The sequence below is a fragment of the Canis lupus genome, chromosome 35, assembly GCF_011100685.1.
Source record: "Canis lupus familiaris isolate Mischka breed German Shepherd chromosome 35, alternate assembly UU_Cfam_GSD_1.0, whole genome shotgun sequence".
Lineage (NCBI taxonomy): Eukaryota > Metazoa > Chordata > Mammalia > Carnivora > Canidae > Canis > Canis lupus.
The window spans coordinates 8,796,510-8,809,682 of record NC_049256.1 but is presented as its reverse complement, the minus strand read 5'-3'; the positions used below and the strand labels follow the sequence as shown (position 1 = coordinate 8,809,682).

General features: G+C 38.9%; 1 protein-coding gene and 1 pseudogene across 2 annotated transcripts in view; both read right to left on the bottom strand.

Moving 5' to 3' along the window:
• The window catches only part of DSP (desmoplakin), a 45,428-nt gene that overhangs the window by 9,330 nt on the left and 22,925 nt on the right, over positions 1-13,173 (bottom strand). For both annotated transcript variants that reach the window (XM_038584125.1, XM_038584124.1), the window contains exons 8-20: positions 12,874-12,978; positions 11,727-11,822; positions 11,285-11,410; positions 10,804-10,956; positions 8,851-9,005; positions 6,298-6,424; positions 5,047-5,248; positions 4,585-4,808; positions 3,715-3,881; positions 3,105-3,243; positions 2,409-2,602; positions 1,013-1,175; positions 497-580 (exon numbers count right to left, since the gene is read on the bottom strand). In XM_038584125.1, the coding sequence (XP_038440053.1) occupies positions 497-580; positions 1,013-1,175; positions 2,409-2,602; positions 3,105-3,243; positions 3,715-3,881; positions 4,585-4,808; positions 5,047-5,248; positions 6,298-6,424; positions 8,851-9,005; positions 10,804-10,956; positions 11,285-11,410; positions 11,727-11,822; positions 12,874-12,978 (1,935 nt within the window). The remainder of the gene's footprint in view (positions 1-496; positions 581-1,012; positions 1,176-2,408; positions 2,603-3,104; positions 3,244-3,714; positions 3,882-4,584; positions 4,809-5,046; positions 5,249-6,297; positions 6,425-8,850; positions 9,006-10,803; positions 10,957-11,284; positions 11,411-11,726; positions 11,823-12,873; positions 12,979-13,173) is intronic.
• LOC119867761 lies at positions 169-444 on the bottom strand (annotated as a pseudogene).

The following is a 13,173-nucleotide window of genomic DNA, read 5'->3' as shown; positions in this document are numbered from 1 at the left end:
AGTGTGGAGTCAGCTTGAGATATTTTCCTTGCCCTCTGCCCTACGCCCTGCTCATACACATGCACACCAGTGCTCTCTCTAAAACAAACAAAAAACCCCTCTAAAATACAGAGGTTTATGCTCTTTAAAGTAAATCATAAAAATAATGCACTTAATATTATATGTTTTAATATAATGGTACATTTCACTAATTTGCATGGCATCTTTATGCAAGAACCGTGCTAGTATTCTCTGGATCATACTTTGTTTTTGTTTTATTTTTTAAAGATTTTGTTTATTTATTCATAAGAGACACAGAGAGAGACAGGCAGAGGGAGAAGCAGGCTCCATGCAGGGAGCCCAGGATCATACCCAAGCCGAAGGCAGATGCTCAACTGCTGAGCCATCCAGGCATCCCTCTCTGTATCATTCTAATTTCAGTATATGTGCTGCCGAAGCAAGCACAGTCAATATTATTCTTGACGAAATCCCAACATTCTTTGTGAAACCAACATACCTTAATCGAATTTGCACAAAGTTCAGCAATTTTTTGTACTTCTTCTGATTTATCTCGCTTGCCACATATTTCATTGTGCAAGTTCTACACAGAAAATAAAATATTTATAAACACCAAAGTGGAAAAATAATTTTACATAAATGTTATTTCATTGTTGAATAACTGTTTTTCCTCAGTCTATTAATACATTCAGTAACCTCACATTCTCACAGTTAAATCTTAGGAGATGAGCGTGTTTTCTATTCAAAAAAGAAGCACGCTCTTCAATTTTTCTCTAAAAGGAAACTTTCTAATCTATGCTCTTTACCACAATGTTACATTATTTCTACATTCTTAAATGATTTTTTTGTAAATATAACAATTGTTTTTTTTTTCCCCTTGGGGCTCTATGCAAGCATTCACAAAATGAACTAGTAATATTAAATATCATTTTGAACCTAGGCACTGCTATGAAAACCAGAGGAAAATACAGCTTACACCCAGTGTTATCTAAGGGAATGACAAATTGGGTTGTACCTTCTGCTCATTTAAAAATCGCATGACCGTGTTAGAGTCACCAAACTTCATGGATTCTAAGGAATCCTGGCGGCGTTTGGCATCGTAGAGCCACTTGCAGAAAGCCTGATAGTTATCGCGGTAATTCCTCAGTTGCTTGATTTGTTTCTCCAGGTCCCACAATCTGGAGAAAACAGATATGATAAAATTACTAAAGCAATGCTATCATTCCTGAAAGTATGAAACAGTTATTACATGGTATCACCCAGTAATTCCACTTGCTGCACACTCAGGAGAACTGAAAACACACATCCGTACGAAAAGTTATATTTGGGGATGGCTGGGTGGCTCAGTGGTTGAGTGTCTGCCTTCAGCACAGGGTATGATCCCAGAGTCCCAGGATCAAGTCCCACTGCTTCTCCTACCGCCGCCTATGTCTCTGCCTCCCTCTCTGTGTCTCTCATGAATAAATAAATAAAATCTTAAAAAAAAAGTTATATATGAATGTTCCCAGTGACATCTTTCATGATGGCCAAGAATCATCAATAGATGAAGGAATAAAGGAAATGTAGTATAGCCATATGATAGAGTATCATTCAGTCATAAAAAGGAATTAACTACTGACACATGCTACACCATGGAGGAACCTTGAAAACATTGTACTGGGTGGGAAAAAGTGACAAAGGATTCCATATTGTTTGATTCCATTCATACGAAAAGTCTGAAATAGACAAACCTACAGAGACAGAGGGAAGACTGGTGGTTGCTTGGGGCAAAGGGTTGGGAGTTAATGGGGAGTGACTGCTAGTGAGGATGGGGCACTTTTTTAGGATAAAGAAAATGTTGTAGACATAGATTCTGGTGATGGTTACACCTTTCTGATACACTAAAATAAAATCCATTGGACTATACACTTTCAATGGATAAATTATATGACATATGAGTTAATTACCAATAAAGATGTTTGGAATTTTTTTTTTAATCAATAAAGATGTTTGATAAAAGTAGTAAAAGGAATTACATAAAAATTCAGGATGCTTTTAAACTCTCATTTGGAATAAGGCACTTATTTCTTTTGTATAGTATTTAATTTTCTTAAATTTCAGAAGAACACTCACTCAAAGCATCTACTCTCTCCAACAGTACTAACAAGTCTTTCTAGAGGGCCCCAAAAGAGCCTGATCAATGGCTTCCACTTTTTCCTAAGAGCCTGGGGAGCACCTGGTACAGGTTAGTTTAAGCAGCTCATCTATTGTGACGTACCCACTTCCCATTTCCAACAAAGCTACCTCCAGGCAGTCCGTGAACAAAGCACCTCTTATGCCTAACTTACACTCTAAACCAAACCACTACTTTTATAGTAACATTATCCTGGAACAACCAAATGGGAAGAAAGTAAGGGAAAAGGTTGGCACACCTGTAGTCTATCTGTTTATCTATTTTTTGCCAGCGGTCTGTCAGCTGTGTGACTTTGTCACTGAATTTGCCCAGATCCAGGTCATAGAGAGGATACTGCTGTGAAGTCTGGGAGTGGATCTGCTGGGCTTTCTGCAGTTCCGTCTTCATGGTGGCCAACAGTGACTTCTTCAAGTTCAAGTCATTCTTTATTTTCTGTCACAAGAGACAAAAAGTACAGATTAATCTCTTGTAATAATCAATCCAGGAAAATATATCTACTGATTGCATTTCCAATATTTACGTCCATAATCTAGTTCCTTAGGCTACCACATTAATAAAAGATGCAACTTGTAAGTTTGTTTGAGAAATGCTAAATACCATACTCTATTCCATTCCTGAATAATTATAATGCATAAGAATGTACTGAAGAGGAAGAGAAGTCCTGTAGTAAAGAATCCAGTTTAATTATATTCAACTCTGCATTCCTCAAACTAATCTCATTACAAATCAGCTTTGCATATAGTTCCTGCTAGCACCCTCTAGAAAACAATGTCCTAGAGATAACGACAGCCATCAACCATGTGCGACCAATGAAATCCAGTAATCCTTCAAACTCACAAAAACTTACTAAAGCCTCAGGATTGGGGACTGAACAGCCCTGCATTATTTCCCATAAGCCGGGGCACTGTGATGACTGAATACAACTTCCGGTTACCTTCAGTCCACAGCGGTAAGCTTCCACTTTATCCAGATCCAGGTACACGGTTTCCTCTTCGGTGAGTCTGGCTTCATACACCTTCAACATGTCTTCTGTCTGCAGGATAGCCTGGAGCAGAGCTCTCACTGTGCATAAGCTGTAAAGAGCAAAGAGGCCAATAGCATCGCCAGTGACACAATTAGACTTTGAACATCTGGCCCTGGCCACAATTAACAAAAGAATGTTAAAGCCAATAAAAATTTACTCTGCCTATTTTACAAGCTGCAGGAGCAATAAACTCCGCCCCCCATCCCTGACCCCACAAACTCCAATCCACCCCCCTGACCCCTGCATCATGATTCAGACAGCCATTCTGAATTAACTAAAGATTTCGAAGTCCAGGCTCTTACAAGCATATGCCTTTAGCTGTAAGATATGTGAGATTTCACCACGGTGGAGTTAACGCCTAGGCTAGAGCCCCTCTCTCAAGAGCTCAGAAGAATGTAAGTAAGAACACAGAAAACTGGAAGAAGGCAAGGCTGCAGTGAGTCGAGCAGAGAAAGCCAACACAGTCTGACAAAATGAAGCTTGAGGAAAGCAAAATGTCTTGAGATTCGGTCGTGTTTACCTATTTAAGTAGCCATCTGTAACACCGTTGATGTTTTCCAGTTTCTGGAACAGTCCAAATACCTCATTCTGTAAATAGCAGTATTTTTCTGAGCCTCTGAAGTTAGCCAGCATATCTTTAAGTTGGTTGAGAACTTCAGCGATTGCTTGGGAATCATTCTGCACACTCTGTTCAAAAAAGAAGGAAAGTGCTGGGGTTAGCTGTGTGATTCTTATGATCATTTTTTTTTTTTTTTTTTTTTTTTTTGGTCTCCAGCAAGCCCACTGAATGGAAAAGAGACAGAGTGGGTATTTCATCTCCTTCTTCAGGGAGGCCTTACCCGTACTGTGTAAATGTGGCCCTCTTACTTAGGATATAGATCATGTATCTGCCCGTGGTGCCCAGGTGTGACTGAGCAGAAAAGATCACGGAGTGGGGAGTTGAAAGGGCTGTAGTCCCAGCTCTGTCAATGACTTTGAGTTTTTACCCCCACCCCTATCAAGTCCCTCCGTGTCAGTGTCCTATGTATAAATAAAAATAATTCTACCTGTTTAGCCTGTATCATAGGTGGCTTCAAGAAGCAACCAGATTGATGTTTACGAAAATTTTAAAAATGAACACAGTACTATGTCGCACAAAGGGAAAACACGGTAGCCTGATTCAGCAACCCACAAGCCAACACAAAAGTGGCTTAGTCCCCAGCCTAGTAACCTTCTACAAATTTGGAAGCATGGGAAAGAAAAAAGGAAATCCTGCCAGAAGCAGGACTAACTTCCATTTCTTAGAAATTAGTGCTTCTTGTCTATATTTAAACCAGGAGGTTTTTTACATTAATTTGCAGATAAACACAAATAGAGCTGGAATCGGGCAAAATAGCACTTGGACACTTACCTTTAGCTCATTTATTTTCACTGTAATGTGGTGTGTAGACCCCTGGTCTGCCAGAAGAAGGTTTTTAAGGGTCATTCTGCCCTCACAGAGCTCCATCTGCCTGCGAACCTTCTGAAGCTCCATCAGCATCCACGTTTCCTGCTTGTCACTTTCTCTGTTGGTTTCAATCACTTTATTATGGTTGACATCTTGGCAGGAACTATGAGTGATTTCAGTTGTGGTTACTGTAAAAATATGTTAGGGCCGCAAAAATCAGAGAATTTCTACCTGGAAGGGTACTTGGCCTCAACCTCCCTACTGCAATGAACTATAGCTCCCTCCTTTGATTTGATTCTGAAAATGTATAGATGACTTTTGCTATGTTATTTTTCAAAGAAATGATTCTGAAAATAGTTGTATGCAAACTGCTTTCTGCTAAAGCTGTGTGTGTGTGGCTGATACAAGGAGAAAGACGCTCCCAACCTGTCTGGTGCTGGGGGTGGCCAGGGAGCTGAATGACCAGGGTCTGGTAGTGCTTCTGGGCATCAGTGAACTGAGACTGCATCTTCCGTTTGTCATCATCTCCAAACATCTCGGAGCCCTGGCTGTTTCTAATGAACTCTTGGTAATGCAGCTCAAGGTCCGATATCGTCTTCATGTAATCTTCCTGACGCATTGTTTTCAGCTGGAAGTGAAACAGGCAGGAGTGTCTGATTACTCCCATAGCATGACCGACAAGAGAGCCCCCAAACACCCTCGGCTAGAGGGGGCTTATGGCAATCCTTGTCAAAGGTCCACTGAGACATAAAATAAAAGGTCTTTGGGGCTCCTGGGTGGCACAGTCGGTTAAGCATCTGACTCTTGGTTTCAGCTCAGGTCATGATCTTAAGGTTGTGAGACTGAGTCCTGAGTCAGGCTCCAAGCTTAGTGCAGAGTCCACCTGAGATTCTCTCTCCTTCTCCCTCTGCTCCTTCCCCGTCTTTGGTCTTTCTCTCTCTCTCACTTTCTAAAATAAATAAATAAATCTTTAAAATATATGTTATATATATATATATATATACATATATATATATATGTACTTGAGAACTCCAAGATTGCTTCTAAGAGCCACAGCAGTGGGTTGCCTATTTTCTTCCTACAGAATTTGTCAAAGGAAATATTGCTCAGAAGTTGCAAATCTAAAGCAGATCACAGCAAAGCTGCCCTGATTGAAAACAGAAAATGGGGAGTAAAGGGGAGCCCCAGATTTATACATTCTGTGCCTCTCTCCTCTCTGCTGGTCCTGTCATCCCTAGGGGACCCCCCTAAAGCTGGGATTCTTACCACAACTTGAAAACCATGGATCTAGAGAACTAATGCTTTGGGTATTATTCCACGAATTCTATCCCACCTTTTACTTCTGCGATATCCAGTTAATAATTTGTGACCTAGCTTTCCATTACATCAAAGGAGAATGAGATCCAGAGTATTACAGGACTGTCTGCCTTTTTTGTGAGTACTTCTGGCTTGTCAGACAACTTGAATTAGTATTTCTGTTTGTACCGGACCAGCCAGGTGTGAATCCCTCCCCTTCTATATGGGATGGACCTGAACCTCTCAGGCAGGCTGAGCTAACTCTTGATGAGACACCAAAGCATCAGCTGCACTGCTAGACGGTCTGCCTGGCAGAAACAAGCACCACAGGGAGCAGCTTAGCGCCTCCTCCAGGCAGCCAGAGTAGTCCTGAGGATGTACCTTGGCGATAGTCATGGCTCTGATTTTCTCGATGTCGATCATGCAGTAGTGCCAAGACACCAGGCTCTTCATGTTGATGTACAGCTGGTTCCACAGAGCCAAGATGGCCTCGTAGTATTGCTCGATCCTAGAAGGCACAAGGGGAAAAACGCACTGGAGCCTGGCTTCCAAACTCTGACCCAAACAAGAAACCTGGCCATGCTTACACACTGCATAAAAAACTAAAACAAGAACTAACGGAGTAACAGGCAAACATATACTTTTCAAACACTCAACATTTCATTGGATCTGGATTAATTTTTCATTCTCAATGACCTCCATTAATATAGATAATTCACTTTGGGTCAAACATACATTTGTCATTGTGTTGTTTGTCAGTAACTTTTTAATTGACAGAGGTCTAACACCATGCAGAATGGTAGGGAGACACCAGTCATGGAATGCTGATAGCTGTAATAGCTTGGAAGTAAGCACGTGGGCTCATCACACTACTTTCCCTATTTTGTGTGTGGTTGAGGATTTCCAAAATAAAAGGTGGAAAAGAATCTTCCGTGGATGATCTGTACAATGAATGCTTTACCTGCTTATTGATGAGCAGGTATTAATATGAAGGGTGTTTTATATTTGTGGCTACCTGCAAAATTACTGATAGTCTAAGAAGGGAAGAAGAAATTTGAAGCAATGCCTTCAAGATACATGATAGGACTTGTTTCCTCACAGACATCCGGATCCAGGAGGCATAGAGAACTTCCAAAAAAATCAACAAAAGCGGGCCAACACCAAGACATACTACAATTAAATTCACAAAATATAGTGATAAAGAAAAAAAAAATCTTAAAAGCAGCAAGACAAAAGAAGTCCTTAACTTACAAAGGAAAACCCATAATGTTAGCTGGAGATTTCTCAACAGAAACTTGGCAAGCCAGAAGGGAGTGGCATGATATATTCAAAGTACTGAATGGAAAAAATCTGCAGCCAAGAATACTTTACCCAACAAGGCTGCGATTCAGAATAGAAGGAGCTATAAAGAGTTTCTCAGACAAACAAAAACTAAAGGAGTTTATGACTACTAAAGCAGTCCCACGAGAAATATTAAAGGAGACTCTTTGAGTGCAAAGGAGAGACAAAAAGTGACAAAGACAAGAAAAGATTAGAGAAAATCTCCAGAAACAGTAACAAGCAATAAAATGGCAATAAAACTTATCTATCAATAATTACTTTGAATATAAATGGACTAAATGCTCCAATCAAAAGACATAGGGTATCAGCATGGTAAAAAAAAAAAAAAAATAATAAAAAAATAAAAAAGACCTATCTATATGCTGCCTACAGAAGACTCATTTTAGACTGAAAGACACCTGCAGTTTGAAAGTGAGGGGGTGGAGAAACATTTAAAATGCAAATGGATGTCAAAAGAAAGTGGGAATACCAACATTTATATGGGACAAACTAGACTCTTTTGTTCTTATAGTATTTTTATCCTGCTTTGGTCAGGGTACTAATGGCCTCATGGAGTGATTTGGACTGTGCTTCCTCCTCTATTCCATTATTTGTAAGATTTTGATAAAGATTGTCATGAATTATATATTTTTAAATGTTTGGCAGAATTTACCAATGAAGCCATACAGTCTTGGGCTTTTCTGTGCTCAGAGATTTTTGATTCCTAATTCAATTTTCTTCTTGTTATTGGTCTAAGAAGATTTCCTATTACTTGGATTCAAGATTCGTGATTCAATCTTGACAACTTGTACAGTTTTAGGAACTATCTGGGTTTTTTTCCCCTAAGTTATCTGATTTGTTAGTATATAAATATTTACAGTAATCTGTTATCATACTATGTATTTCTGTGGTTATCTGTTATACTGTTTTCTTTTCCATTTCTCATTTTGATTTTTGAGTCTTTTTTTTTTTTTTGCTTAGTTAATACAGTTACAGCATTCCAACTGTTCTGCTTTTTGGAAAAAACTGGTAATTACTTTCAATGTTATGTTATTGTTTATTCTGGTCTCTATTTTATTTATTTCTGATTTTTCTTTATTCTTTCCTTCCTCTACTAAATCTCAGCTAAGTTTCTTCTTTTCCTAGTTCCTTGTTATATAATGTTATTTATTTGAACTTTTTTTTTAATACAAACATTTACAGATAAATTTCACTCTAACATCTGCTTTTGCTACATCTCATAGATTTTAGAATATTGCAGGGGTTTTTTCTTTTGTTTTGAGACATACTTTGATTTGCCATTTGATTTCTTATTTGGCCCATTGCTTGTGCAGTAGTGCATTGTTTAATATTTACATATTAAATATTTAATATTGAAAAAAAAGAATCGTTTCCTCCGACCCCCTAAACAGTCATTCTGTTTTATCTTCCAATACAAACTATAGTACCTTCAACATAAAGTTGCACAAAGCAAAGGGAACTTCTTGAGGCTCCTTTTTACAAGGGAGGGAATTTTAGTGAAAAAGAGTGTGTCTGTGTTTCTCATATAAGATTTTGCTCTATTTCTCCATATTTGCATTTATGTTGTGGCTACTAAGAACTTCAACAACTTACTTGCATGAGAGGTCTACGGCCAGAGGATTTGGAGGAGGGATAATCAGACCAACAGAAGGGACAAGCATGTCCACACCTCCGGGACCAGTCACATACCACTTGCTGCGCTCATTATTGTCTTTCAGGATGCACTCATCTCCTTTGTGTACGATTTTCTGTAAGGCAAGTGGCCCCGTGTTTTAGGTTTACTCATGAGTATATATTTTTATCTTTTTTTCTCAAAGAGAGAAATAAGAGATTAAAATGTGCAAACCATTTGAACTTTTATTTTCTTCATTTTATTCTTTTAAAGTAGGCTCCAAGCCCAGTGTGGAGCCAAATGTAGGGCTTGAACTCACAACTGTGAGATCGAGACTCAGGCTGAGATGAAGAGTCAGATGCTTAACTAACTGAGCCATCCAGGCACCCCTTATTATTTTCTTTAAATGAAGATAATCTTTACACACCCCAACAATACTGCTGCTTTAAATAATGCACAAGAGCCTAAAAGGTGTGTATCCAGTGAATAACTTTCCAAAGACAGCCTGGGGAATCCATCAGTAAAGTGAGAAATCCTTTTGTAAAGCAAAAACCCACCACATGGCTTTCCTATCTTTGTGAGTTCATATTTTACATATGAGATTTACTACGGCAGGAGTCACTTGTCTCATTCACTTGCTCTTAACGTTTAGAACTAAAAACAAAAAGTCTGGCATCAGGTCCCCAAAAAGATAACTTTCTCAATTAACTCCACTATCTGAACACCTTAATTTCTATAATAATTCTATAGCTTCTTGAAATGGGTACACTTCAAATATGAAAATTATCTTCACTAATGAAATGTAACAAGCCTGATATTTACATATTTCAATCTCTACTTCAATTTATTTCTGCTCCCCATGCAAGTTCTTAAAACATTTCTTTTGCCAGAATAAATTCCATTGTTTTATAACATTTATCTAAGCAACTAATCATATTTCTTAAATCCTCCATAATTTTTACAAGAAATCAGAGCGTGGGAATTACATAAATAATCAGTAAAAACAAGTCATCTTTCCATATGAATGCCTGTATTTACCAGAGCCCACAGAACTGATGTGGTCAGTTACTGGAGAAAATCTGCAATGATGTTCACTTCACATGTGGCATAATGGTCACATTTCTCATTTCTTTTATGTCAAAAATTTAAAGATCTTTCAAGAAATTTAAAGATTTTAAAACTTAAGATTTAAAGGTTAACATTTTGCATATTAGAAGAAAAGAAGTATTAAGACTTAAAATGAATAGTTTAGGGTCACCTGGGTGGTTCAGTTGGTTGAGTGTCTGCCTTCAGCTCAGGTCATGATCTTAGGGTCCTGGGATCTAGCCCCACGCCCACTCCCCTGGGGAGCTTCACTCTTTCCCTCTGCCTCTTCCCCTCCTTCCACTCCTGTTCTCTCAAATAAATAAATAAAATCTTTACCAAAAAATAAAATAAATAAAATAAAATAAAATAAAATATAAAATAAATAAAATTAAATTAAAAAATAAAATAAAATAAAATGAATAGTCTATAAATTAACTGCTGTCCTAATTATTGAAAACTCTGATAGAACTCAGAACAAAACTGCTATATTTTCATAGCTTGCTGCTTTATGTATGAAAGAAAGACATTGGGGATCCCTGGGTGGCTCAGCGGTTTGGCGCCTGCCTTTGGCCCAGGGCGCGGTCCTGGAGTCCTGGGTCCCGCGTTGGGCTCCCGGCGTGGAGCCTGCTTATTCCTCTGCCTGTGTCTCTGCCTCTCTCTCTCTCTCTCTCTCTCTCTCTCTATGTCTATCATGAATAAATAAATAAATAAATCTAAAACAAAAAATGAAAGACATTTACCATGCTGCTTACTGAAAACTGAATTAAACTCTACTCCCTCTATTGGCAAAAATCTCTATGTAAAGAAAGGGAAAACTTTTGTATCATTCTGAATAACTGAGTGCACACCTGGTCTTGTTTGTAGTCACAGAGAGCCCTGAGAATGATGGGTTTGTTGCTTCTATAGTCTGGGTTCCGAGGTTTCAGCTGCACGATCTTCTTAGACTTGTTTACCAAGTTCTGTACCTGACGTTTATATTCGAGGATTTTCTCTCGTTCTTTCTGCAATTGCAAATAAGATCATACTTTCATCACATACTCTGTGAATTTCAGATAAGAACTGCAGGTGACATTAATATAGCTGCTATGACATGACAAACTAGATATTGCTACAGTAGCACGAGCTCCAAAAAGCTACAAATTCCTCTATCTGCAGGATCTTTAGGGACCTTCCATAATGAGCCACTTAGGAAGCTACAAAGCCATGAATTAAGTGGACAGGAAAGAATATCATTGAAAAGACTATGTCGATTGAATTTGAAGTATGCTTTTCCAAAGGAACTTTTGTTAAATTATCAGTATTCTTTCTGTTTTTGTTTTGTGATGATACCTCCAGCTCCTTGATCTGTTCCAGCAGGCGCTGCAGGGGCATGTTCTTATCACAAGGGTACTTCTTTCTGATGGAGTCCTGAAGGCCCTTCAGATAGGCTTCAGTTGACTGGGCCTCTTCAAAAAACTATAAAGATGAGCATGATCACATGTTAATGAGAAGGAACTCAGTAAGCAGCAGCATCTAGTATTTCCATGTCAAGGACTATCTTCTCGAAGTCTATCTAGTAGGTGGTTAAAGAAACGGTATTAACTTATGTGACAGCAGGAGATAATCTGAGTAACTGGTTACCAGGCTACAATCTATGCTCCTCTAAACTAAAAGCCAATAAATAGTACTCATAAAATATTTTGAAGATTGTTTCCAGTGCTTTTAAAAATACATTCAAAAAATAAGGTATTAAGACCTAAACGACAATTAAATTACTACAAAGCATAAAAACCTGAAAATAGGCTGCATTTTCTTTGAGGTGAACATCAATGCATTTGGTGATCTGAAGAATCCAGCTCCACTGCGTCTGAAGAGTATCCATATAGGCCTGAAGCAAGAAAACATTAGCTGTTCGTTGATAGATATGTGAGCCAGAGTGAAAGCTATGAAACATTTTTTCTCGAATACCAAATCAAGCAAAGATTTTTAAAAAAGTGAAAATAGATTTCCCAGTGGGAAAATGGTAGAGATTAAACTTTAAAACCAGTTTTAGCAAATAGATACCATTAGGAGTATTAGTCAAAATATGCACTCAAATGGCATAGCTACTGACCAATCAGGATTAGAACAGACACTAGGGGTAGCACTGGAGCAGGACCCCTCCACTGCACCCTGATCCTATATAGCTGCTAGATGATGGGAAAGTCCGAGGAACCCCTGCAGAGGGCTTGAGGGTCTTAAGGCAGGGACTCTCACCAACTGATATGAAAATACTTGTTATTTTAACAAACAGTATGGCCAAACCAGTTGATGTCATACCAGCTGATGCCAGCCTTGAGTACAGCCCACAGATGGCAGCCTAGGACAAAGGTCAGCAAGCCATAACCCAAGGGCCACATCTGGCCCACTACCTGAGTTTATAAATAAAGTTTTATTGGAACACAGCCATGCTCATTCACTTACATATTGTTAGGGTTACTTCCACACTATAATGGCAGAGTTAAGTAATTTCAACAGAAGTCAAATGGTCTGCAAGCCTAAAATATTTATTGTTTGGTCCCTTCCAGAAAAGCTTGCCAACACCAACTGCCAGCCTTGGGTGTTGATCCCAAAATATATAAAATAAGCTTGTCATGGCTTTATGATAGATAAGAATCATTCATCTGGGGGATCCCTGGGCGGCGCAGCGGTTTAGCGCCTGCCTTTGGCCCAGGGCGCGATCCTGGAGACCCGGGATCGAATCCCACATCGGGCTCCCAGTGCATGGAGCCTGCTTCTCCCTCTGCCTGTGTCTCTGCCTCTCTCTCTCTCTCTCTGTGACTATCATAAGTAAATTAAAAAAAAAAAAAAAAAAAAAGAATCATTCATCTGTATAGTCTTACTTTATAAGAAGTTCCCCTTTTTTTCTCTAATAAAAGTATAAATCTTATGAAGCCTACCTCAATTTTGTCTGAAGCCGGATGCTGATTGAGGACAAGTTGGTCACTTTCTTGTTTAAGCTTATTGAGCTCTTTTTCCTTAACTTCCAGTTGGCTCATGCGTATCTATAAATGAAAGGAAAGCAAACCCTTCAGAGCAAGTCACCATTAGCCTTCCAGCACTGCTGCCACATTTAAGGGAAGCTGGAACACAAAGCTACGTTGTGCCAATGAACGACGTCAAAGAATCATGTTACGGTTTCCTCAAGAGGCATAGCATTTTTAAGACCAAAAAGGATGGGCAGCCCGGGTGGCTCAGCG